The sequence below is a fragment of the Pithys albifrons genome, chromosome 3, assembly GCF_047495875.1.
Source record: "Pithys albifrons albifrons isolate INPA30051 chromosome 3, PitAlb_v1, whole genome shotgun sequence".
Taxonomy (NCBI): domain Eukaryota; kingdom Metazoa; phylum Chordata; class Aves; order Passeriformes; family Thamnophilidae; genus Pithys; species Pithys albifrons.
In genome coordinates, this window is record NC_092460.1 from 55,725,786 (window position 1) to 55,753,689 (window position 27,904).

The 27,904-nt window shown below is 38.8% G+C and overlaps 1 protein-coding gene across 2 annotated transcripts; it reads left to right on the forward strand.

Moving 5' to 3' along the window:
* The first annotated feature begins 3,344 nt into the window (after positions 1-3,344).
* Positions 3,345-27,272, forward strand: CEP83 (centrosomal protein 83). 2 transcript variants are annotated; one of them, XM_071552080.1, is made up of 17 exons: positions 3,345-3,409; positions 3,968-4,088; positions 9,597-9,755; positions 10,115-10,265; positions 11,491-11,583; positions 11,871-12,002; positions 13,936-14,187; positions 15,390-15,521; positions 17,934-18,048; positions 19,496-19,640; positions 19,775-19,924; positions 20,598-20,673; positions 21,778-21,923; positions 24,371-24,500; positions 25,358-25,461; positions 26,085-26,265; positions 26,906-27,272. In XM_071552080.1, exons 3-17 carry the CDS (start codon positions 9,607-9,609, stop codon positions 27,089-27,091), a joined length of 2,142 nt encoding a protein of 713 aa, XP_071408181.1. In that variant the 5' UTR covers positions 3,345-3,409; positions 3,968-4,088; positions 9,597-9,606; the 3' UTR covers positions 27,092-27,272. The 2 variants fall into 2 exon arrangements, with proteins under 2 accessions (XP_071408181.1, XP_071408182.1); XM_071552081.1 differs by lacking the exon at positions 3,968-4,088 and having other exon boundaries at positions 3,381-3,409.
* The last annotated feature ends 632 nt before the right edge of the window (positions 27,273-27,904 follow it).

The window sequence follows — 27,904 nt, forward strand, 5'->3', positions numbered from 1 at the left end:
GCTGGTGTGGCTAGAATGGAATCCATCTAATGGAAATGAAGGCGTGGTCAGGACTGAAGCCAGTAATATATGAGAACAATATGTACAAATGTGAAATACACTTGCAGCCAAATAATTTCTCTCTATATTTTTCTGTTGAATACCATTTTAACAAGTTGGTACTGGTCAGGTAAACATCCTTTTCCCCTAGTGACAGACCCATGATGAAAAAGGAAAGACAAGAAGAACAGCACAAGACACTGTACATACATGCCGAACAGAAAAGTAGAGAACACAATGACTGTGTGGTCAGCAGTTCCACACAACACATTTATCTGAGTAATAGCTTCATAAACTGCCTTAGGCCTTTATATCTACTGATGTCCTCTATGCTAAAAATTGCATCCTGGCACCACCGAGCTTAACACTAAAAAGCCCTCTGAGTTTAATGGGGGAAGACTCTTACCACAGCAATATGGCACTTAAAAACAATTTCATCTTTTGATTTGTAATGCAAAAAATATTAATTTTCTCAGGCAATTTACATGCAACAATATATGCTTTTAACTCTCTAGCACAAATAGCACACTACTTAGTCACAGACAACTCTGCCACAACTGTAATAGGCCAATGAAACTATTTGGATGCTTTCAGGCTGTGCTGACTCAGATGCTGAATAGAGCTTGTACTCCCAACACTAATTCCCCACTTAGCCTCTATCCTCCAGGTTGGATTCGGGTCAAGGTGACACAGACTAAGCATGGATTAAACTACAGGTAAGAGCAGCAGCATGTGTACATAACAACAAAACCTGCTCTAAAGATATACCACTGGGCTACAGGAGCTTGAGGATTTATCTAATCTACCAACTATTTTCATCTTGCTCAACTGAGGCAGCAAGGAAGTCTAAATGAGCTTTCAAACTCAAGATTTTTTCTGACCATGATTACACAGTATCTTTCTCCAAAGAGTGTATGTGCAAAAGGTTTTGGAATATTTTCCTGGGCTTCTCTACATACTTCACAGCTCTTTATTTATTGCTTTTCGTTGTGTGAGGATGAACCTTGCTACTATGTGAAACCTGGTTGATCTACCCAGAAGTAATATAGTATAAGACATTTAAAGAAACACAAATAATCTCTAAGACTGTTGATGAAAAGCTGTGAGCTCTCTAAATGAAATCTCTTACTTGAGCGACTGAATTTAAAATATTCCTTAAAGAGACTTAACTATTTTTAAAAAAATAAGTTACTGAGATTTGTAGCTGCATAAATTTCTGTTTTTGTAAAAAAAATCCCTCTGTGTTGTGGGAAATCTTTCAAAAAGGGAAATTTGCTACTGTTAGAATAATGCACCATCATATAATGATATTTTACCTGTTCCCTTTAGTTTCTGACTTGATTACAAGAGAAAGCAAACAAACCGACCCCAATATGCAGTTCCCTTCTGTCCTCGCCAGGATGGTTTCATATTAACTTTTCTCTCATTATTTGCTCATATTTGTATTGTAATATTTATAGTCTTCATTTTATACCTGTTTCTTGCTGTCCAGGTTCTTGATGGACCCTCTTCTCTCTCTGCTGTGTTCATAAGCTCCACTACTATTCCTTTAAGCCCTGATTTCTGTTCCTTCTTCATTCAGTCATTTCCTCCTTGTGCCCTTGAACTCCACCTGGATTCTTGCTTTTTCTCTATCTTTCCTTACGCTTCACAAGGTTCCGAGGTCAAGCCCACCTGAGTCACTACAGCAGCTCTATTTTTAAAGCAAGCAGAGGTAGGAACAGGTTTTCAGCACTGCTTCTCACACTGCTGAGACACATGGAGAGAGATGGTCACTATGACAAAGAAGAGCATCATTACCACCCAACCTTCAGCATTGGCTATCTGGTGAGTAGCTGGAACTGCCTGACCCAGAGGGTCTCAGAAGGAAACAAGTACCTTTTTCTAAGCAGTGTTAAACAGATGGAGGGAAAAACAAAGTAAGACAATTTCCACTATCCTGAGTCATCCTCTTAGAAAAAGATTCCATATTGGAAATATTTACACAATAGTTATTCCATAAGTTATCTGGCAAGAAACATCCAACCCTGTCTGTTGATTTTAGTTACCTAAATAATTGTAGTTTTTGTAATTTTTTTGCCATGTCCCCTGCAGAGCTCACACTGATTGATCAAGATTCTTAGTGTCATGTTTCTCATGTAAATTAATTGTTCTCCAATAGACTATAGCTATATAATCCTGATATGGACACTAATAGACCCCCCAAAACAATCTGTGCAATGCTACCATTCCTGTTAATGCAGCTGCACAAGGAGAAAAAAATTTTGATCAAAATCTGTTTTTAATAAAAAGTAAATTTTTATTCAGTGCAGTGTTCTGTAGTGCTATTTACTGAGCTACAGGTGTGTTGCATGTATGGCCAGACTTCGACAACTAAGATTTGGGCAGGGCTCTCCCCACGTGGGTGTGCCCTTCCAGCCTGCGCAGAACTGGCCCCACCGTTTAAGTCCTGAGGTCCATTTGCCACGGCCGAGCGAGCTTGGACAGTGACAGGGAAGTCCTCGGGACTGTCACAGCATCCGGTACCCAACCAGGGCTGACCCTGCTGAGCATCCGAGATCTGACAGGATGGGATGGCAGGGAGGCATTGAACTGCCAGGGGATGGTCCCCACTGAGACTCGAACTCAGGTCCTTGGGATTCAGAGCCCAGAGTGCTCTCCTTTACACCACGGGACCACCCCATGCTATACGTCTACATTGGCAGAGATGGAACACTGTTGTTACTTCATCTCCATCATCACAACAAGCACAACGTACACGCAAAATGGCCGAGCGGTGTCCGTCTGCACGGTCGGGCCGACAGTGCAGCGAGCACCCAACTGCTGGCATTGCAGCTGGGGAAGTGCCCGTGGTGTGTTCAGACTCTTCGTTAGCAGAGCTCACCCCCGGGGAGCTGCTGCTGCCTCAGCCCCCGCCGCTGCCAAACGGGACGCTGGGCCTGCCCCTCCGCCTTCTTCCACGGGGACTGTGTTATCAGCAACAACCACCTTCCAACACACTCCTTGAAAACAATTTTAATTCCAATTAAAGCATTGCTAACGTTTATTAGGGGACGTTCAATCTCCCTCTTCAGCCAGGTTTTAGAGGGAAATTGATGATGTTTAGCAGAAGGATTGTGTTTACAGTATCGGAGCTCCTCGCAGCAGTCGCGTTCACACAGAGCTCAGTGCCCGGAGCGCCCGGACCTGTCCCGCGCCCTGAGGGCCCGCCTGGCTGCGCCCCGCCCGCCATGCCCGACCCAGCTGTGCCCCGCGCCCTGAGAGCCCGCCCGCCATGCCCCGCCCGCCATGCCCCGGCCGTCTCCGCGGCAACGCTCCCAGGGTGCCCCGCGCCCCGCGCTCGCCCGCGGGGCGGTGGCGCAGGCGGGAGGTGAGAGGCGCCATTTTTAAATCGCTGGAGCGGCAGCGGCCCCGCCGGGCGGGCTGGCAGCGGGGGCGGGTGTGAGGTGGTGGGCGCGATGGGGATGAACCGGGGGCCGCGGTGTGAGATGGCGGCCGACCGGCCGGCGTGTGAACGTGGGGCCGGGCTGTCCGAGTGGGGCCTGCCGGTGAGAGTAGGGCTGGGCTGTGGGAATGAGGCCGGGCATTGAAGGGGCGCCGGCCTGACCAAGGTCTGTGTGCGTGCATGGGGCTTCATGTCGCGGCGGGCGGGGAGGCCCTTCGGCTCCACCGCGGCCCCGCGCTGCTCCCCCGCCCGTTGGTGGCGGCGCCGCCGGAGCAGAGATCCCAGAGGCCCCGGCTCGCCCCCGGAGGCCCCAGCTCGCCCAAGAGCGCTTGTGCCTGGTGTTGGCCCGGCGGGAGCAGCGGCTGCCGCATCTGTGGGCTGGCCGGGGCTGCTGGGCTCGGAATCGCCCTGCGCAAGCTGTTCAGATCCCGCTCGCTGCCAGGCTTTCCAGTCCTTATGTTTGCCTGCTCTTCTTTTCACCAGCGGTCCTCAGCCACGGGCAGTTTGGGGATAATGATGATTTTTCTTGATGTGTGGCACCCGTGTTAGCGTTCTGCTGACTGAGCTCCTATGTCCATGAGTCAGGAAAAGTAACAGTAAAAAGGTAATGGTGACCTAATGGTTGACTTCTCACACGACCTTCATCCACATACTGTAGGTGTATGTACTTATGTTTCTGCGTACTGGAGGTGTGGTATACATCGTCATGGCTGGGCTTCCGAAATAAAGATTTGGGCAGGGCTCTCCCCACGTGGGTGTGCCCTTCCAGCCTGCACAGTGGATTTTTTAGGTGGGGCACAGCGTGTGCAGAACTGGCCTCACCCTTTGCTCCTGAGGTTCATCTACCATGGCCAAGCGAGCTTGGACAGTGACAGTGAAGTCCTTAGGATTAGAATTTACAGCCCCCGGTATTCCCAGTAGGTCTCCCATCCAAGTACTAATCAGGGCTGACCCTGCTGAGCTTCTGAGATCTGACAGGATCGGGTGGCAGGGTGGCAAGGCTGTAGTTATTGTGGTATACATATACTAAAGTGAAACCTATGCCCTGCCTGAACATCTTGATTTTTAAGTCAGTATGAAAGGGGTATGATTTTTCAGAAGAGTAGTACTAGAACTATTTGTGAAAAGCAGCCATCTATATCCCCGAGCAAAACTCTGAGGTTATAGTGAGGTATTTGAAAGTTTCTTTTAATGAAAATACAGTGGAACACATACACAGCATGTGTAGATTGGCTGCTCCTGAGTATAACTAAATTTACCAGTTGTAACTCACATACAAAATTTCACTTTGATCAGTAACTACTGTGAGTTTGACTTGGTAGATATGTGGCTGAAGCACAAATTTTAACCCTGAGTTGAGGCAACCTGGTTCATTGTTTTTCACCTAATAAGTTACCTATCTGTAGTATAAGACAGAAATTGAGAGGGTGGTACCATGTGCCATATATAGGGATGGACACTGAAATAATGTATGGCTAATTGTTATGGAAACTCATACCTTGAACAGTGTTGTGGAGAGAGTGATAGTAGTTTGCATGGGATTGATGTCTTCTGTAATGTAGAAATCATACAGATATTCTCCAAAATTTCTTCACTTGGGCATGTTTATTTTCACTGGATTCTCTACAGTATTATCTGAGCAATATCTAGATTAGGAACTTCCTATAATAAAGGTTTTCATCTTTCTCATTAATGTTTTTACCTCCATATATATATATATATATCTTTTTTAAGGTGATTGTTTTGGCTATTGCAAGTTGCTGAGGATGGATTGTTAGGTTAAAGTAATACAAGGCATGCTATCATATTTCTCAAATTATATATAATTTTAGGGGGAATTTTTTTATACACTTGATGCTCATGGTAAGTCTGACCTCTCGTGAGAGTATTGCATAGTTGTTTAAGATAGAATGTGTTACACTTAACTTTAAATGTCTGAAATCTGCATGTCTAGTCCAAAGCTGTGATTTTGTGAACGACTGAGCTCATGCTGTGACTGTGCTCTGTTCCTAAAAGGAGAAAGGCTTGCTCCTCCTCCTGGCTGCTCACTTGGCTCTCTGTTCCCTTCCCCTCACCAGTACCAGCTGTCCACTTTCACTGATGATGTAGCTTGCTGGATTTTTCCATGAGCGAGCGTGACTCGCTGACCTCACAGAAGAACCATTGAGTGTGAGAAGCATTGTCTGCTTCTTCGAGTGTGTTGGCTTCTTGAGTGAAAACAGTTCATGGAAGGGGCTGATGAGTGACAAATGTGAGAATGGGGATAAAGAAATGAGGAGTGGAACCTCCTGTTTCCGTGACAGAGAGCTCTGGTGTTGCATTACGTTTTTTCATTGAGTCGTTATCTAGTCCTACTGTGCACTGTTGAGCAGGGATGAGAAGGGGCTGATGGTTGAAGTTGCTTTCTGAAGCTCTGCTCTCTTTGAGTGTTTCACTCTTTCATTTTATTGTTTCACAAGACCTTGGGTGATTCAGTTAGAAAAAAAGAATAAGCATATAAAAAGACCTGGAGTTCTGACAGAAGCAGGCAGAAGAATTAGGTCATACATTGTGGGAAACATGTCTTTGACTTCCACAGATTTTACTGAGACTTTTCATGCTTAATCAAAACACAGGACAAGGCTAATACTGATATTTTCTCATCTATAGTTGCAAAATTATATTCATTGTATCATCTAACTGTTGAAAAGTCTTCACACATGATAAATTTAAGTGTTTTAAGTGTGACTGCGATATGGAAAGGAGAGCTGTGAGTGAGATATGTATGGCACTCAGGTGAATTGCCAATGCATGGTACAGTCATATCATGTAGTTATGTCAGGTGAGTGAGTGGAAAACCTTGTTGTAAATAAAATACCATAAAAATGTAATATAAAGAAATAAAATTATATTGATGTAATAATATTTTTCTCTAAATTCAAGTATTCTCACTATTTTAAGGGTTCGTAGCAAACAAAAGGTTAAAATAAAAAAGTTGAAAAATCTTGTAAAAGATAAAAAGCCCTTTTATGATGTCTAGATATAAAGAGGAGAGATGTGAAGTAGGTAATTCAGCGATGTTTCTCTCTGTATGAAAATAAATAATTGGAGAAGAAAGGCAAACCAAAGATGATTCTTGAAAATGTAATTGAGTTACTTCACTTAGCTGTTCTACAATATATATTGCTATTTTACCTACAGAGCACACATTTCCTAAGTGCCAGGACTCTGTACCAGTACCTTTGATATGTGTACCTGTGGAAAATGGTGTTAAGGTTTCATAGTATGAGTTCAGGGCAACTGATACAAGTTTGCAGTTCAGTAGCATGATAAAATTTGGCAAATATGTAGGTGTAGAATTAACTGTAGATAATATATGATTTCAGCTTCTTTAAACATATTTTATGGGTCTCTATCTGAACAGGTCTAGGAGAGGAAGACATTTTAACCTAGTGTTCCTTTAAAGAATTTCTCAAAAATTGAGGGTGTAGTTTTGTGTAATTTTGAAGATTATTTAAGGTCTGTTTACTGACTATGAGAAAGTGCTGCAAGTCATTAGCACAGCAGAAATTCTACAATGTTTGTAGATCTAAATGGTGTTGAGTATTGACAGTTCACTGCCAGAAATTATTTTAGGATTTGGTGGGGAAAACCCAAACTAAACAAACCAAAAAGGTTTTTTATTTGTAAGAATGTGAGTAGGTTAAATGTTACAAGTTGCTATCAGTGATTTCGAGGAAAGAGCTCTCATGAAGTAATAAAATCTGTTTCACACCTGTCACCAGACATGCAAATCATGAAATTTGCCACTAGATGTCCCTGCAAGCCAAAATAGTTTTGTTTCCTTAAATACATACAGCTTAGGTTTTTGCAGTCTGAAACCATTGTTTTACAAGCTATAATTATCTCCCTCTCTTCTCTCCTTTATGGTTTTTCATGAGGTGTTCATGTATATGAATACATGGCCAGGTGTGTCTTGCTTTGTAATTTGTGCACTTTTAGTCATAACCAAAGCTGTGAGGAAAATGGTACTTCTCACCTGCAACAGCTTGGAATTGAGTACAAAAGATTGCATTTCTGTTTATCTTTCAATTGACGTGCCTTCAGAAAATGTAGTGTTCTTTTAGTGTCTTTGGATCTGTGATACCACTTCAGAAATACTTACTCAAGTGAGCAGCAGGGTTCAGACGTGACTTTAAATTCTGTGTTCCTAATTCTGAACTTTAGCTTACAGTTTGATAGTCATGTTCAGTATCTGTAGCTTATGAAAGCAAAGGTTTGAGACAGAGAAAAGTATTATTGCCTGGTGGTTGTTTTGGTTGGTTGGTTGTTGGTTTTGTTTGTTTTAGCAGTGATCATGTTGATGCTGTTGATATGCTCAGAAATTCTTAGAGACCTCCTGCCTTGGGTTTCCTCTGTGTTTGAGAACTTTCTGTCGTCTTGTGTAATTTACTGTCCTTGGCATCGCTGTTCAGTTCTCCTCATACAGCTGTTGGTTTTAACCATTGAAAATGCCTTTATATTATAGAGTTTGGAAATTGCTGTTGTCTATAGTTTCTTAACAACCACAAAGTTCAGGAAGAAAAACAGAGACTGTATTGATTAAAAGGTTCTTCAGAACTTACGTCATTATTGTTTGAAGTTGGTTGTGCATCTAGGACAGTCACAGAGGATACTGTTGTTTATTCTGATATCTTCTTCTATTCTCATTTCTTCCTTTTCATTCTCTCAGCAAATCTGGGTAAAGGAGAATACAAAGTTGCTACTGGTGCTTTAAGTGTTCTGTTAGATTTTCCTCTGACCTTTCCGATCTTAGTGATCAAGGAAAGAAAAAACTGAAAGAAAATATAAATATAAAACTTTCTTGATGTTATTATGTCTTTTAGTGGAATGGGCACTGACATGTGATATTTGTTTTTCTGTATGGAAGATAGATGTTCATCTTGCTTACAGCTCAGGGGTTTATAGAATCAAATTTTAAGTGTTTAATATATAAATCCATGAAAGGTTTGAAGAGTGGGATAGTAGAAAATTGCTGTGCCTGTAAAGAAGGTGAGGTATTCACAGTAATGCCAGAGTTTTAACATTGTTTCTGTGTGAGTTTTATTTCCTACAAAGGTACACTTTGTACTGCAGCCATGATGTTCTTAGGCATTGGTCCAGCCATGGGAAAAGCTAAAATGGCAGAGTGGATGGTTTCAAAGCTTTGTTACTTCCCTAAAATTCAGTTCCAGTCCTTCCTCCCCAGATCCTGTAGAAGTGTCAGTAAGGATCAGATTAATCCACATTGCTTCTAACATTGAAAAGCACTTATGAAGCACATTAGGACACTTCCTCATTTCTCAGCGACTGCCAATTTGCAGCTTCCCTCACACCAGTCTGATGTTGTCATGTTTTGCAAAACTCTTTCTGGAAAGATCACAAGAAACCACAAGATGAACTTTGAAAATAAGGAACTGACTTGTGTCAATGATACATTTCAGGACTGAACTGCAGGCCGGTGTCTGCCAGGCTGTCCCTGAAACCATAACTCTTCTCCAGAGAGGGCTTGATAGGAATTCAACAGAGAGAATTATCTGTTCTTCCAGCAGAAATGATGGTGTATTGAGTAGTACAACCTGTAAGGATAGTGTGACAGACTTTGACTTTAATAAGTAGCAGGAAAAGCTGTATGTGCCTGATGTCTGTGGCCTCTGCTTGAACTCTGACTAACAAGGCACAGCTGGGACATTACCAGCATTATGGTTGGAGTCTCAGTGTATAGTGTAAGGGAAAATAACATTTCCTGTAATCTGTCAGATAGAAGTGCTTGTGCTTATTTGTATTGACCCAAATGATCTCCATGTTTAAGTTTATTCTGTGCCCCTGGAAGAAGGGCTGTTACTTCTCAGGGCAGGCAAGAGCTGCACTTTCAGTAAAGGTTTCTAACGTGCATTACAGCAGAACCAGGATTCTTCTGCACTTAAAGCAAAGCAACATGTGAAACCTTTGAACTGTGAATGTACTTGAATGCCAGTTACATATTCAGGTGTCTTGATCTTCTGAGATGTCAGGAGAAAGAGTGAATTGTGTTGTGGATTAGTGAGTTATATGTTAATTTTAATCTTGTTTTCTCCATACTCACTGTGAATAGTCATCATAAAATGGATGATTTGGGCAGCCTCCTTCCTCCTGTGGTTGGAAATGGTGATACAGAAAATCCACGAGAATTACTAAAACTTCTGATAGATGAAAGAATGCGAAGTGAACGCCATAAAGCAAATTACCAAATTTTAAAGGCAGAACATCAAAGGTACATCAATTTGAACAAGTTTCTTCATTTGAGCTGTAAAATGTGAAGCTAAACATTGGAAGGGATTTATTTGTATGTGTTGTGTGTTAGCTATTTCTGTATGTAAGGACAGATTTGAGTGTTGTTCATATTAGAAAAATAATTCAAAGTATCTTAAGTAACTTTAGACGTTGCAGATTATGTTTTGGCAATACTTTTTATGCATGTAAATATAGGATAACTCTTCAGTATATTAGAGGAAGAGTCTGTTTATAGCTTAGTTCTTATTTGGTGTGTGTATTTGCTTCTGCATGTGAATTTTTGAGCTTTAAGGTCTAATTTAGAAGGTAAATATAAAGTAAATATGTATTTTATTTCAGATTACAGGGTGATTATACCAAATCACACGATGAACTGAAGCAGTTGTTAGATGAAAAACAGGCTGCACATGAGAAAGTTCAGCATCTTCTCGCTGACTATCAAGAGCAGTTGCTGGGTAAAACACAAGAGCTGGAAAAAGTGAAGATGCAGGTGAGATAATTTACTGGAAGGACTTAATATGTGTTTTTGTCCTGTAATAGGGCCATGCATATTTTTCTGTTTGTGTAATATGTATATACCCAGTTTGGGTATATTTCAGATGTCTTGAAATTCACCCAGCATGAGTCATGGTTCCTCTCTAGAGTGGCTATGTGTTGAAATGATTGTTTTATTTTTTAACCAAATCTTCCAAATCCTGTTGTCAGGTGCTGTGTAAGACCCTCAGTCTCCGTGCTTGCTCTCCTGTTAAGGAGAAAACCATCTGCCTTGGAGGGTAACTTAGATGCCTAAACCTGTCAGGATAAGTGACTGGAAAAATAGATATTTATTGCTCTTCATTTTGACAGCTTACTTCTTTCTTTGTTTCTTAAAAAAACTCAAACCAAACAAAGCCAATCAAAAAAAACCCCTCAGTATGTAAGGTAACTTGGATGACACTTTATGTAACTGCTTGTCTCCATAAAATAATATAGGACATATTCTTAGGAAACAAATAAAGCATCTAAACAAAGGGTCCCAGACTCTGAATGGAGGAGATGTGCCTCAGTACCATAACTAGGACTAGTTTACAGGGACTTCGGGCTACAGAGAAGTGAAAGAAAAGTAGAATAAATTAGATTGTCACAGACTGTGGATGAAATGTTTTTTTATTAAACACTTCTTCTTGGTAGATAGTTTGCTGTATGAACCATACCTGAGAAATTTTAGCAAAATACCATATTGCAGGGAGCTTGAGGCAGGGAATGTTTCCTGATATTTTTTTCTTTCAAACCAGTGCCCATGTATCTGTTGGAGAACACATATCTAATATGTTTTACAAATAGTTGGTCTGGTATTGCTTATTTTAATTTTTTTGGGGTTGGTTCACTTACTGTTAAAGTTTTTCCAGATGCTAATTCTTTATCTTTTATGTGAGACCACTTTTCTGTGCCCTGCTTCCCCACAAAGGAGATAAATCTCTTGGCAGTTCAGGTTGACATTTCTATTGCTTCTGCCAATAAATACTGGCATTTTAAATCCTTCTGTTACCTTCCCAGAATATTTTTAGTTCACTAGTATGTTTTTTTTCTTCTGTAACTATTACTGAAAATTCTTTAGAAAAATATAGAAAATTAAACAGAATCATATTTTAAATACTTTATTCCTCACTATTTGTCCTATCACAGTGTAAATAAATGAATATGACCAGTTATTTGTGATACTTTTCTGTTTTAAGGTGCTAACTCCTCAAAAATTAGAACTGCTAAAAGCAAAAATACAGGAGGAATTGGAATCTCCTATGAGAGAACGTTATCAGAAGCTAGAAAATGTAAGTAGTAGAAATTTATGTAGTAAGTATTGAAATTCTATTTCATTTAGAGTAGTGATCACCACTTTATAATTGTTCCTAAAATCTCAGAAAATAAAAACTGAAAGGGGTGCAAGTATGACATTTTCTGCCTGGTACTGCTGTCCCAGACAGGGAAGGTGGAAACTGTGGGAGAGACAAGGAGGCATTAAGGTCATCAAATATAACTTGTGATATGATAAAAACATTGAAAGGACATTTGAAGGAAATAATCTGAAAATCTGACTTTTTTTTTTTGTCTAACTTAGGAAGTGGAAAAATACAGAACACTATATAACAAACTTCGTTACGAACATACTTTTCTGAAATCAGAATTTGAACATCAACAGGAAGAACATGCTCGTATTTTAGAACAGAAGAAAATAAACTATGAGGCTGAGGTATGTAGAATGTTTTAGTAGTACAGAAACTGGTGACAAAGCTTCTTGAACGTTATGGAACTGATGGCACTTGAAGAGTTGTCGGTTTGACACCATTTCATAATGTTTGTTTCCATTTTCTTCTCAAAACACTTCTGTGACTTGGTCTAAAGCTGCCTCTGTAGGTTTGTTTAGTCATGTGTTGCACTATCATTTGTGCTATTAAATGTAAGAATAACTTGCCTTCTGGTAAATGACAGCCAGTAGGTTGGCTTAATGCTTTTTTAAATCACATTTGTGATGAAATTTGAAATTACTAAGTTATCTGAGTAACCAATGCAAGGTCAGATTTTAGATTTCTTATGTCACAACTAATGCAGGAGGGCATTTTTGATAGCAAATAAGGGTACATTTTGCAATGTGCCCATTGTGATCCTAAGGTTGGATCATTACAGTGATAATCAAAAGGATACTGAAAATTTCATAGCTAATTTCAATTGTATTAATTCTTGAATAAACAATTCATTAATTTCTATTTCAGAATTGGACTTTCAGAAGTGTATGTAGCTAAATAAATTGCCAGCATATTTGTTTTAAATATATACAGCAGTGTAAATGAGTGTTGCATATGTCATTTGCATATTCATCTAAGTATTTGTCTGGGAGCATATATTCTAAGATGCCAGATTTGAATATATTACTCCAAACATCAGACACAAATCAAAGCAATCGTCACTTTCAAATTCAATCCAAGTTTGCAAATGCAGTGCATGAAAAACAAAACAGTTGTCCCACCTGGAGCTAAACCCTTATGCTGCTTTACAGCCTACCCCTCTCGTGGCCTTGGTGGTTTGTGCTAGTTCTGCAGCTTGTGACCACACTTAAAAATGAACTTACCCTGAGCCCAGGGCACAGTGTGATCTGGTTTCTCTCAAAGCCTTGTTAACTTTCCATGTCATTTATCACAAGCAGGCTGTAAAAACATGTTCATTCTAAAATGATGGCTTGGGCATATCATGCAGTAAGTCTTTGAATCTCCTCATAAAAGGCATTTGGAGGGCTTTTGCTGCAGAAATCAGCTTTGCTGCTTAGAGGATGCTGGTGCAACTTTTAAAGAGGCTGCTGCAGATCAGACTTTGAACTAGTCTCCAAATATCAAGAGACCTTTTACATGCCTTACTTCTCACTCTTTCACCCCCATTATTGCATTCAGTCCACGTAACTAATTGAAACACATCAATCTATACATTTATGTTTGTTAGTTACTATCTCCACGTTAGTTTGTACTTTTTGGACTACCTTGTAACAGAAAGATTTTTTTTTTTTTACTTTATTGTCTAACAGGGCCCAGTTATGTTGACTATCTTGAGTTATCAGCAGATTTGAGTTCTGTTGTAATTATAAAATGGCAGAATCATAATATAAGTTGGAATAGACCTCTTTCCAGTAGAAAATCCTGCTTAAAATATTGAAATGTAATAACATCAAGTTGCTCAGGGCCACGTTCAGTCAAGTCTTGAACATCTGCAAGGATGGAGATTTCACAATTTTTCTGGCCAAATTATTTACTATATAGCCACCTTCATCATAAGCTTTTTTGATGATACCTAATTGGCATTTCACATGTTCCAGCATGAGCCTGTTCTGTTTCTTCCCATCACCGTGCAAATCCTTCCCTTCTCCAAGCTGAAGAGGCACAGTTCTCTCAGCCTGTTCTTGTATGTCATGTTCCCTTGCTCCGGACCATCTTAGAGGCCTTCCATTGGACTGATTCAGTCTGTCACTTGCATCAGCTGGTCTTGCTTTATTTTCCTACTCTAAGTAAGAAAGCAAGCACTAATGTAATTTTTTAATATTTTAAATGCCCACTGCTGCTCTTTTCTGAAACGTTGACTGCTGTATTTGTTGCTGCCTGACACCTCACCAATGTAAAAGCTTTTATTTTTCTGATCAGATTGCAAGACTGGAAAAAGATAAAGAAGAACTCCACAATCAGCTGCTTAGTGTTGATCCTACAAAGGAAGGTAAACGTTTGGAGGCACTCTCTAGAGAAAAAGCACAACTGTGTCAGAAATTAAAAGCTTTTGAAGCAGAAGTAGCAGAACTAAGAGCAGAAAAACAGAGTTGTAGTATGGAAGCAGAAAACATTCAGAGAGTACAAGCACGCCAGTTAGCTGAGATGCAGACTGCCATGCGGTGTCTGGAGGTAAGGCTTTTTTATTATTATTGCCCCCTTGTAGAATGTAGTGAGAATAATACTGTCACTGAAGTCATGGATCATTTTGCCATCAACTCCATAATTTAAATTTGTACATTTAAGATTTAAAATCATATTAGAAGTACGTTGGAAAGGTGGAGAGCTCAGCTGATTCTGTTGAATTATCTCCTTTCTGAACAGGCAAATGATATCCACATTTGCAGTCAGTAAGATGCCACTTGGCTGAAGTTAGAAACAAATGACAATCTTCTACAGTAAAGTTTTTATTCTTTTCAAAAATGTTGCATGATGCTTCTCTATTTCTTTAAGCTTTTCCTCATCTGTCATCTTGTTTGCCTGTGCCTCTTCTTTCTCCAGCATGTAACTGCAATTGTTTAGTTCTTGGCTATTGCTCTCCCTTAGAGAAACTTTGTTATTGCCAGCCTGTTGTACGTTTTTACAATTCCACTGTATTCCTCATCTGTGGTCCTCAGTCCTCCTGTCAGTTCTTGCTATCTCTCTAGGTCTTTTCATCTAGATTTCTCATACAGTTGGAGCATACAGATAGATAGTTCATTCTCCTTTTTGCTGTTATCAGTGTCATGTACTTTTAGTACAAAATGCTCTGATCTCAACTTAAAAAGTGCTGTAATACTCATAGAAAATTTCAAAAAGAGTCCTGCTGGAAATAGGTCTGTTCAGAAAAAGGAAGGTGAAGTTGGAGGTTATATTACCTTTTTGATATTTAGTAAAGCTTGGGGTCTTGGGTCTATAATACTCACAGTAATTGCAATTTATTTCCTCTCCATGATGTTGGTTCTTCAGTCAGTGTAATAGCATAGGCCAACATATGACGTCTTTCTGAGTACCACTTGTAGTCACACTGGTGTTTGCAGCACAGTAATTTACTGGTAGGCACACCTGCTGCCTCCTAACCAAGTCAGGTTACCTTCACCTCTTGGGAAGTAAGGTTGAGAATGTGTGTGATTCTGTGTAGGAAGTGTTAGTAAAAACAGTTGTTACTTTTGAGTAAAATTCAAGACCCTTGTTGTATAGGAACATATTGTTGAGCAAAGGTAAATATTTAAATATCATATTATATAGTATAAAGAGTCAGTAATAAATGAAAGCCTAGTTCAGTCAAACCTTTCAAATTAATAGCAAGAAGCAACCCTGCTGCAAAAATCTTACAAATACCTCCTTCATTCAAGGCAGAAAAGAAGTCTGCTGAACTGCAGGTTGGTCGAATTGAGAAAGAACTGCAGATGAGTAACGAGCAAAACAATGTCTTAGCAAGCAAACTTCACAAATTTGAACGAGAAGTTAATTCCTTAACTGCTAAAGTAAGTACTTCTATGGTATCTGGAATAATTTTTTCATCTCTGTTGTGTTTAAGTTTTTCTGTTTATATTTTATACTAAGAATAAAGTAAAAATGTCTTCTGCTGTGCCTTAAAATAGGTTTGGAATTTCAATTCCAAAATTCCAGTTTCTGCTGGAAGGTATAGAACATGCGACTTTGCAGGACAAACATCATACCTATAAGTATCTCTAAAGATTGAGGTTATGCTCTTTTTATTTAATTATCTGTGTCTTTTTCCTAAACAGCACAGGACTCAAATAATGTCTTTATATTCATGATTTTATTGCTCATGAAAACAATCAGCCTTTAGAGCTTTAAATTTAATTTTTCCCCTTTTTTTTCATGGACCTATGGCTTCTGGAGATCTAAAAAAGAATGTGAATGGGCTGTGTTAGCTACAGGAAGCAAGCTGCATTGGAATTACTTGTGGAGATTGAGGTTTTATTGGAAGCAAGGTAGTCACATTAGCATAGCATTTTTATTGGGCTACTGCCAGCACAGCTTGTACAGAAATGTTTCAGTATGGAATTGAACCATACCATTTAAAGTAGACTGTTGTCTTGCAACAAATTGGAGTAACTTAGTTGTTGGGTTGACACCAGATCTTAGAGGTTTAGTTCTATGATTGTATCCTTTTCCTTTTCCTTTTCTTTTTCCCTTTTGAGATCTGAGAGAAATTTCTAGAAAAATACTTAAAAAAAAAGATTGGAAGGCTTCAGGTTTAGGGAAAATCTCCAAGTGCTTAAGAAACCTGACATCCCTGTTTAGTATTTCAGCATAATTTGGTTGGTGTGGATGCCACATTTAGAGTTTTATCTGGTTGCAGTGACTGCTCAGTTTCACATCTTGAGAGACAGATCCTTTATGCAATTTCATATGTGATTGTTTGAATGAACAAGAAAAATCGAAACACTATAAAACTTTTGACCTTCAAATGTTGCAGAATACTTGCACTGCTCTGTGTAAATTTGAGTCAGGATACTAGACCTAAGGAAGTAGTTACCCTGGTAAATACTGGCTTTCTGCTCTCTCTTGTTCCCTCCTTTCTGGTGAGAGTACTTGGTAATAATGTTTTATCACATGTTAGGTTCTGGTAGCAAATTGAATCCCTTGTGTTTTCTTACCTTTCTGAAGAGGCTTTAAGTAGTTCCGAAGTAACTGTAAAGCCACTAACTTTGTTCTTGTATATCTGATTACAAAATCATTTTAAGTTCTCTGTTGACTAAAAGCTATCCTACTTTTCTGAATATGCTTTCCAAACACTAGCGTGCACTTTGTATAGTATGGCAGTTAATTTTGTCATAATGTACCTAAGAAAGACACAAAACAGGAAGAAAACTTCAACCAAAACTTCTTTAGCAATCTCAGATTTAATTCAAAATTTTACAGTGCACATGCATGAGTGCTGAGTATTTGATTTTGGTCCTTTATTTAAAAAAAAGTTCTAATATACCTAATATAGCTATACCACTATTTTAAAGCCTCTTCATGTAATGTGCCATTCTTATCCCACACAAATACTTAAATAGGAGGGGAAAACTTCTGTTAACATTTTTCAGTCATCTCTCAGAATATGGAGAAGATCTTTACAGTCTTTTCTTTTTGTATCAACTGGTCTTCTCTGCTCACCCCCAGAATAAGGGCAAAATAAAATTGTCAGTGGTGTTTCTTGAAGGGAGGAAAGTAGAAACTAATTTCTGTAGTAACATCCACCCACTTCTGCACCCACTCAAACTTATTCCTGAGCACAGGTGCACACATTTGTCTTCCGGATTTTGCACCTTAAAAATGCCACCTTAAATCTTTGCAAGTTGCCCTGAAATGTTCTCAACTCAGTATTTAAGCAACCAAATCCACCGTGTAGTTACTTAATAAGGTACTATGTCATTCTTAACCTTTTGCCACTTGTGTGTGCTAGCAGGTTGTAATTACGTTTGTCATTGTGAGTGGATTTTCATTATAAGTGCTTTCGTCTAGATATTTAATTCTTATTGACCATGTAATTACTGTGTACAAATGCCTAAACTATAGAAAGTTTCTATGCAAGCAGTAATTTTCTTTGATTTGATGTTCTTAAAGCTCCTGCTTTTATGGGGCCATTTGATGTGTCTGTAGAGAAGTATTTGATTTAAAATGCACTTTAAAACTATGAAGACCTGAATTCTGAGAAAGTAGTGTAGCACTCCAGGAGGTCAGGGGGACTATAAGTAGTTACCAAATTGAAATTACTCGAGGGACCAATTTATGATCTGCCTTTGGATATCACTGTTTTGTTTTCCTTTGCAGATCAAATTTAACTTTATTTTAGCTTGACTCTGAGGGATCTTTAGTCAGAAGTGAAGGTATATAAATTTATTATAGGTGACTTGGTGTTGTTTTTTTCTAATTCATAGGTAGAAGAACTTAAACATTCACATAAATTGGAAGTAACAAATATCAAACTGGAGGCAGCAAAAACAAAAAGTGAGGTAGAAAGAGAGAGAAACAAGATCCAAAGTGAAATGGATGGTAAAGTGTGAAATGATTTTCTAATTGTTTCTTTTGTAACTTCTAGTTACAAATATAATTGTTTGTCCTCTGAAAACTTCCTGGCAGGCTTCGCCTTCTAATTCTGGTCTAGGTCATAGATCTGACAAGAAATTTTGTATCTGAAATAACTTTGCTATTTCACTTGCTATGTTGAGAACAGTTACAGAACAGTTTTGCATTTATGTACATTAGTAAGTTTGTGACACAATTTAAGCATAATCTGCTTTAAATCATGTGCTTCATGTGGGTTTCTGTTATTGCTAAATTCTAGAGTCTTTCACACTTGGCTTGAAACCATAATGTACCAAAGGTCTGCAGTGGTTGGTTTGTTGTTTTGATTCTGTGTCCACGGAGTTGATACCAATTTGGTAAGGCTGCCATGTGAAACAAAATGCCGTTTCCAGCTCGTTCTTTGAAGGAAACAGACAATGTTCTAAGCTACCTGATGCAGCTGAGTATGTAGGCAACTTCAGATAGCTTTCTAGAGTGAAAAGGTCAAAACTTTCTAGTATTAGTTATGTATTGATGATTTAATGCACTACACAGCCTTAAAGAGAATTGTCCTCACTGATTTGCCGTAACCCCAAAATAGTACCTTTGTCTTCCTGGAAAGTTATTGCTATTCACTTGCTTTAATATTAAGTTTGCTAAGAGCAACTATAAGGTCTTGTTTTATGTATTGACAATGAACTTACAGCATGTTGCAAATTAAAAATATTGGGCCCTATGAAATATGAAACTAAATACAGACAAGGTTTAAGTTAACCTGAACTTGCTGTGGAATTCAATTTGCATCACTGAACTGGCTAAATAACCAGGAGTCATTGTTAGAGCAAGTTGGCTTATTTTCCAGTGAACACAGGTGCCTCAGTCACAAGATTTTTATTTGTAGCATTTGTCCCTGCCTACAGTCATAGTTTTAGAATTACCTCATTTGGTAGTATAAGTGATTAAAATGTGAAATTTGTTGTAGCCTGGTTACTATGGTTTCACTGGTAACCAGTTACTGTTTACCATAAACTTTCCCAGTAAAAGAAAATTTTCTTGCTTGACCTTTTCATAGCTATTGTAGAACACTTTTTTTTAATCAGACAAAACTACAGAGTATAAATTGCTCTAGAGTTTAAATCTGTAATAATATCAAGTGTTTAATCACTTTTGTATGTGCAAATAATAAACTCTTCTTGACAGAGATTCCAGTATAATGGTTACTTTTCAGCAGTTTGTGCAATGCTGCTGTTATACTAAGAAAGGTTGTGTCTCTTGGTTTTGTTGTGTTTTGTTTTTTTCCCCTTCCTCATTCATTCTATCTTATGAATTGCAATTTTTGGCTCCCTTTTATGAATTTATAAAGTTATTTGAAAACTGGATTTCATCAGGTTGTTATCAGTAATGACATTTTAACTTTTTTTAATGTATAATGCAGGATTGCTGTCCGACAAGGAAATTCTTAAGGCAGCTGTTAAACGTCATAAAGTGCTTTTAGTAGAAAAGGATCGAGAGCTAATTCGTAAAGTGCAAGCTGCCAAAGAGGAATGTTTTGACAATATTGCAGCCTTACAGAATGAAAAGTATGTTTGTTGATTTACTTCTCAACTTCTAAAACAGGAGTGTTTTGAGTTACTTTTAAAAATGTCACTCTTAACCACTAAACACTTCTGGCATTTTGTAATGATTTTTGTGTACATGTTGAATAATATCTCAGGTTAGAACTCGAGAACAGATTAGCTCATCTACAGAAGATGAAACTGGAAGAAGATACTTGGAGACAATCTGAAAAGGATCAATATGAAGAGAAACTACGTGCTGCGCAGATGGCAGAAGAATCTAGCAAAAAGGAACTTCAACGTTTGAGGTAGTGTGGCTTTTCTAATCTTAGCACAAATTTCTCATTTCCCCCCCTCAAGTTCTTTACAGTAGGCAGTATAAAATTTGCTATTCATAGATACAGAAGTCTTCATTATGAAGTGTTCATTGTAGTAGATTAAAAAAAATTGCCTTTTGGATCATGTAAAAAAGAGAGCAGAATTAAAAATGAACTGTTTAAGAAACCCACATTTTTTCATCCAAATGTTTAAATATTATATAATTTCAATGGAAATTTTTAAGTGATAACTTTGCGATACACATTTGTTAAAGCTGGCTCTGTGCTGGCTGCTGGCATAGCCCCAGTGTTGGCGTAACCCATTTCTCTTTCCACAATAGTACCATATCAGCAACTGGCAAGCTGGGGCCCTCATATGTCTCTCTGAGTTGGTTATTATGGTTGTGAGTTAACTTGGTTCACTGTAGTTTTGTATGAAGGTCAGTATGATAAAATGAGCAAAAGTCATACTCCGAAAGCAAACAAATCAATGTGTTTTATTCATATGAAAATTCTAATAATTGATAAAATATAATAATCATTGTTTAGTTAAATATTTCTCAGCCTCTCAAATACTGCTATTTATTTGTCAGACAGATTTGTTCTAGTTTGTAACATCTGTATTTTGATTAAATAAAAATAAGGTCATCTCACACAATTTTAGATTAAAAATGCAACAGCAAGCTATGCAGAGAAAAGAGCTGGAAGAAAGGAAATGTGAAAGTGCTGATCAGAAACAGGTAAGGTTTTATAGCATTGTAAGGTTTTACAGAGAAATACATTCTTTCCTTTAGTTACCATATCCTGTGTTTGAAGACTAGATTGAATTTTTAAGGCTTTTTTTTTCCCTGAGGAAGAAAATGCATACCACAGATATTTAAAAGGAGAAGTGTTCAGAAATCAATCGTGCTTTCCTGAACCTTTATAAATGAATTACAGCTTTTTGCTTCATGTGTTTTGTGGGTACCAGGGATTTCGAAGCTGAATTATAGACTGGTATATTGAATACGGTTATGCACTATTTAACTGGAGGTTCAGTTTCCATGGAGACTTATAAATTGTTTCTAGGTAATGCTTTGCATTTGCACTGCATCTCTCATCTGAGGTTCTTCAAGTGCTTAACAGATGTTTCATAAATGAACAAACTAGTGTAAAGAGGTATATTTCTATTGCATAGTCAATTGATGGCAGTGTTGAAAATAAAACCCAATCTTTTTAACTCCTGCTTGCCCATGATGTTATTTAGTGGGTAACAATAGCTGTGCATCAAAGTACTTTGCAAGCTGTGTGCACCTGAAGTTCGAGGCAATTGGTTTTTTTCCTCCTGAAATGGAGGTATCTAAGTTTCCATGTGGGGAACGGAAAAGGAAAGGGAAATAATTTCTATATGCTGGCTGCAGAGGTTGGACCTTTCAGACTCTGTTCTTTCTTGTTGTTGTGAACTGGATGGTACAGTCACTGCTGGCTGTAACACATTGTGCATTATGAGAGAGAACAGCCTGGATCGCTCCACAGCCCTGCTCCTAAATATTGTGTGGTCCTCTAGTTCTGTTCCACCCTGGGACTTCACGCTGAAATTCTGAAGTTCTGGGGGGCACATCAGTGACTGAAGTCCTGCCTCCCTTTCTCATTTTAAATGCAATAGAACACCTTTGTCTAATAGTGATTTACTGTAAAGCTTCTGGAGAAACTGCTAAGCAAGGCAAAAAGGGACAAGTAAATTAGGCTCATGAAAAGCTAAAGCCAGTTGCTGTCTCCATTTTGCATTGTCTCAGTATCTCAAAATGAATTGTCAGTTATTTGTATAGCCTCTCAAATGGAAAAAATAATTATTTTTTTGGTAGCAAATCCACAACTTGCAGCTCCAGGTTGCCTCACTTTCTCAATCAGAAAAGGATTTGCTGGAGTCTAATCAGAAGTTGAAGGAAATAATAGAAAGATGGAAAAAAGAATGTCAGCAGGCAGAAAAATCTCAACTGGAAACAGAGAAGTAATTTTTTTCTTCTGGTTTACTTTTATGTTGCTTATGTTCCTCTCATGTAGATTACTTAACTATGGATTGTAGATTCTGGATAAAGTCAGAAAGGAAAAATGAACAGGAAATATTGGATGGTTGTAAAAAATGGCTATATGTTCTGTTGTGCAGTAGGTATGAAAGCTTTGCTCATGGTAACTTCAGTAACAGTTTGTTTTCATTCATATCTGTTAAAAAATTATTGATTACACTGCTTGTATAAAATGAAATTCTACTTATACTGAAGTGAATGTCAAACTTCTGTAAGAGGATCTACAGTTTCAGACAATTCTTTTAAGAGTGTCTAAGCAGTAAGGATGAAAAAAACCATTTAAGGATTGTGTTATGCTTTGATAATGTTTTAGGGACCCAGTCAGTATACATGTGTATATACTTTTTTTCTTCTCCCACTAGATATGTTTACCTGATAGGAGATAAATAAAAGGTTATTGGATATTGTCTAGCTCCTCTCATCAACATTAAAAATAATCACTTTCCTTTTTTGCACAAATTTGACCACATACCATTAGAATATGATAATAAATGCTGAAGGAAGCCAAATCTTGTTCAGATTCCATATAGCAATGAATGCTTTCCTGGAATTTAAAGATTAATTTGTTAGCTAGCCTGAAATGGTGTAGTGGGCTGACCCTGGCTGAATGCCCACTAAAGCCACTCTCTCACTCTCCTCTGGAACCAGACAGAGGAGAGAAAATATAACAAAGGGTTCCATGAGCAGAGATAAGGACCAGGAGAGATCACTTACTCATAATCATGGACAAAACACTCAAAGTGGGGATAGTAATTAAATTTAATACTAACAGATTCAGAGAACAGGAATGAGAAGGAAAATCTTGAAAACACCTTTCCCCCCCACCCCGCTCCAAGTTCTGCCTCCTCTGCCCCAGCGGCACAGGGCAATGGGGAATGGGGATCACCATCAGCTGTTGTTTCTGCTGCTGCTCAGGGAGAAGAGTCCTTCACCTGTTCCCCTTGGGGTCCCTCCTGTGGGAGACAGTTTAGCATGAACTTCTCCAGCATGAGTCCCTCCCATGGGCAACAGTTCTTCTCAAACTGTTCCAATGCAGGTCACTTTTCACAGGGTGCAGTTCAGGCACAGGCTGCTCCAGTGTGGGTCCTGCCCAGGGCTACAAGTCCTACCAGAAAAACCTTCTCCTGGGTCCATGGTCCTTCATGGGCTGCAGAGACACCGCTGCCTCACCATGGTCTGCCCCACAGGCTACAGGCAAACCTCAGCCTCTTCTGTACTGACCTTGGTGTCTGCAGAGTTGTTCACATGTTCTCACTCTGCTCTTCTCTAGCTCCAATTTTCATCTGCACAAGAACTATTTTTCCTTCTTAAATATGTTAACCACTGCCTCAACTGAAATCCTTTTACTGCTAAGCAATGCTCATTGAAAATGCTTTGGTTCCTGGGAAGTAGTAGTTCTTTCCGGTCAACAGTGAGGTACAAGCCACACTGGCTCTACTGCCAGAGCTGTGACAGTTACCAAGTGGCCAGAACCCTGGTTCTGGCAAGAGAATGGGTGATGCCTTATACTTGTACTGTGGGGAAGGGAAAGGTGATGTGAAGAGAAATTTATGGGATGCATTCAGAGTCCCTGTAGTGAAACTGCATCAGCCCAGGACTAGTTGTATGGATGAACTGATACCAAGCCTTGGTCTTCTTAAAAACTGCTGCATAGAATCTCAACATTTGGTTTTGTTTTTAACAGTAATGTAATTAAATATGCAATTAGTTCTTGTTTGCTTTGACTCCAATGCAGATAGCCCAAACAAACAAGGCAGCAGAGAGAAACTGGCTCCTTTCCTATCCACTGCGAGAGAACACAGCCTAATTTTAGTATGTTTTAAGCATGCAAAAATCTAAACAGATAACATATGCCATTGGTGGTTTGTGTTCAGCTGGAATGTTGTCTAGAAACCATATTGGTGGGACCTTCCTGTTGAGCTGGTGTTTGTTCTGGGCTTGAGCACATACTAGTCAAGTCTTTTACAAAGACACAATAGACTCCATAGGGCAGCACCCTGTTCTCCCAAACAGAGGAGGCAGTTGTCAGCATTTCTGACAGCTGGTATTTGGCATAGGCATCTACTCTTGTGTTTCAGTGGGATTGTTTGACCTGAATTTAGGAATTTTCTGTGGGTAGTTTGGCAGCTTATTGGAATGATTTTTCAAAATTTGCCTCATGGTTGAACAAAACCTAGAACAATGTTAATGCACAGGTTCAAATGTTGTTAGTCACAATTAGATTGTTATCATAATCAAATTTAAATCAGATCCTTCAAGTATGTAAAGGTAGGAATTGTGAAAAGATGCATCTATTTTAAGAGCCTTAAGGCATTAACTGAACGTAGTGCTTTGTATAAGCTCCTTATCTTTTAACATGATTTTTTCAAAGGACTTTAGAATGCCAGCGTATGGAATGGCTGCAGGAGAAGCGTATGCTTGCTCAGTGCATCACAGACTACGAAGAGAAATACAACCAACTGAGGAACAAGCTGGGTCGGGCTGCTGTTGTTCAGAAAAAGGTATGTTGTCTCTTCCTTTATGAATGATCCAGCTTATGAAAATTTCAGCTTTACATTGGCCAGCTAGAATTGTTTCCATGTTAAGAGTTTATTTGTGGTCTAGTTAATATAATAACTAAATATATTAGGTTCTTTGAGACCAACATAGAAATAGGTTGAAGTGACACGCAAAAGAATACTACAGCCAACAATTTTGTTATAATGTCATCAAAGATTTTGTGAGGCTTTCTTTGCACACACATGTGTATTTATGATTATTTAAGATGTGGACCCCTTCATTAGGGAGGATGATGTTTCAGATGCTAGGCAAATGATGTTCTGCATTTCCTTGATGGAGTATTAAGATTTTATCTCTTCTTCTAAGCTTACTTTTTCTGAAATAATTTGAAAGGAAAGGCAGATTAATTGTTTATAAAAGCTCAAGATTAATTAGCAGTTTTATACATGGAGCATATACAAGTTATGAAACCTACCAGTAGCTTTTAAGGTTGTAAAAAGTTAAGGTCAACATGAGCAAAAAAAAGGAAAATAAAAGAAGGAAGCATACTTTTTTGGTCATGTTTATACTTATGGCCATTTATAGAATGAGATTTGTAATTCTCAAATGCAATTAGTTTTTGTTAGTACAGTTGGTCACTAACCAACAAGTCACCAGTGGATGTGCATCTTTCAGTTTCATGTCACATTTCTGTGTCCCATCATTGGAATCCAAGCACCTTCAAACAACACAGCACCTCTTCTTAAGGAAGGAAAATCCTATAAAGTGTCACTGCTTGAAACATGTATGGTGTAGATTTCATTTTTACAGGATCTAATCTATCAAGGTAACTGAGCTGTTTGAAATATCTGTTTGACAGAGAAAGACTCTCAATGACAATAAACAAAGGAGGATGCGTGAAAAAATAGAACTTTTGGAAGCCAAGATGGAAGAACTAGAAAAACAAAATCAGATGTTAATTAGGTAATTAACTTTCCTTTTTCTTAGCTTGAAAAATTATATATGCCCAAGATCTGATTTACAAATATGAAGTAGTTTTGAAGATACATATCACCTAGTTTAGTAACCAGAGTCCAATTTAATGGTTTTTCAGCACTAGAATTCTTTGAATAGATTCGGTTTAGGATGGGCAGCTGAGAGCTTTTAAGACAACTGCAGTGCTGTCTCTTCGGAAGAAAGAGAGGAAAAAGACCCAGTAGACATGGTTGCAGGAATCCCTTCCAAAGAAAGAAGTGAGAAGGACTTCAAAAGTGTAAGAGGGACAGACTTAGCATCCTCTTTGAAAGTTAAAGTCCTGTTTTTTTCTCTTCATTGAGCACCTATGGAGGGCTTGATTTGAATAATTAATTTAATGTGGCTCCTGTGGTTCCATTCTGTGAATGGTATGAAAAGCTTAATTTATTCTATGTAAATTCTAATCTATAATACAGCAGATAGCTTAATATGTTGAGGGATTTTGGACAGACATGTAGTACCTTCCAGTTCTGGTATCTAGGGATAGTAAACAGCAGAGCACTCATGGAGAGGTATGCTGCTGAGTTGGGGTAACAAAGATTTTGAGCAATAAGAAATCTCTTCTTTCCTAGGCAGAGTGTCTCCTCTGAAGAATATGCACGCCTCCAGAAGAGACTAAAGGACTTGCAACGTCGGCACAATGAATTCCGGAGCATAATTCTGAATCCTAACATACCAGCACTAAATCCAGTTGGTATAATGCCATCATCTGCCCTGCCTCCTGGGCCTGAAGTGTCCTTCCCTCTTCTTCAGGTGGTGATATATTACAAGTTGTGAAAATAGTACAACACAAGGGGGTACTGGAACTGTTCTTCTTTACAGACCTTAGTCTTAAGGAAGGAGTATTTCATATTTGAACAGAAGGAAACTTTGAGATATCTAGAGATATTCTCTTCCTTACAATAGAGAGGAGTGCTTGAAAGACAAAGGATATGTTATAGAATGTAACAAGCAGGCAGTTTTAATCCAGTTCTCCATACTTTGTCCTTCTCCTGAGAGGCTTTAAGTGGCTCCTGAGAAAGAAATACCATGGTGTTGTTCTCACATCATGGTTTCGTTATTTCACAGTATTACTGCTCTTGATTTTTTCTGTGGTTAAAAGAGTCTTAGCTGATGATCTGAGGGTGAAAAATCTCTCTGGCTGAGGTTGACTTCACAGATTCTTGGTTACTGAGAGCTCAGGTTTGTGTACTTGTATTTCTTGCTGATGCTCTTCATCATGAATGTCAGAACAATACCCACAAAACACTGATGAGTAAAATTTAACTAGTAAGGACATTTTGAACTTCACTGGTTTTATTTTCATTGAAAAAAATGAAATTATTGCTCACTTTGGTCCCTTGTAGGTGTGCAAAATGTAATACAGCCACTTTTTTTTTTAATTAATTTCAAGGAGGAGCAGCATCAAAGAGAGCTTTCGCTGCTTCGCAAGCGGTTGGAAGAACTAGAAACCAGACAGAGAAAACAGCTGGAAGATCTTGGACCACCTCGAGAGTGGGTAACGGGGGATGAGTCCAGGGACTTGGCAAAAAACGAGATCACTGAAGAAGGTGAAGCACAAAACCAGGACTCCAAATAAAATCTACAAACTCTCCATGCGATTTAGCTTGCAATAATTTATCTTTTGTATGTGCTTTTAATATTTTGCCAAAAACATGCTTGTATGTGCCTAAATAGCATAAAATATATTCTGCATAGTTACCCCTTTGTGGCTCAACTTGTTTAACTGTTTGGACTATGGTCAAAAATACCTTTTACCACTGGGAATAATAAAAAAGGTACCTTTTATATCTAGCATTGCCATCCATGGAGGGGGATGCTCCCTGAATTTGAGTTACCAGTGGTAACGGGCTCAATATTGGGATTCAGTTGGAGACAGTTTGTTCCAGGCCACCTAGACTTCCCACTTCTCTCAAGTTCCTGATCCTCTGGGTGACTGTGGGGGGAGTGAAGTCCCTCCCACTATAAGCAAAGAGCAGGTTCAGGACAACTTGATGAAGCTGAATAGCCACAATTCTGTGGGATCTGATGACGTGCATTCCACAATCCTGAGGGAACTGGCTGATGTTGTTGCCAATCCCCTATCCATCATATTTTAAAAGTCATGGCACTCAGGCAAAGGCCTCAGTGACTGGAAAAAGGGAAATATCACTCTTGTTTTTAAAAAGGGGAGAAAGGACAATCCATGAAACTACAGACTGGTAAGTCTCATCTCTGTGCCTGGGAAGATCATGGAGCAGATCTTCCTAGAAGATGCAGGTAGAGAGTTATGGTCAATGGCTCTATGTCTGAGTAGTGGATGGTGATGAGTGGTGTCCCTCAGGACTCTGTCTTGGGACTGATGCTCTTCAGTATCTTCATCAGGGACACAGGCAGTGAGATCAAGTGCACC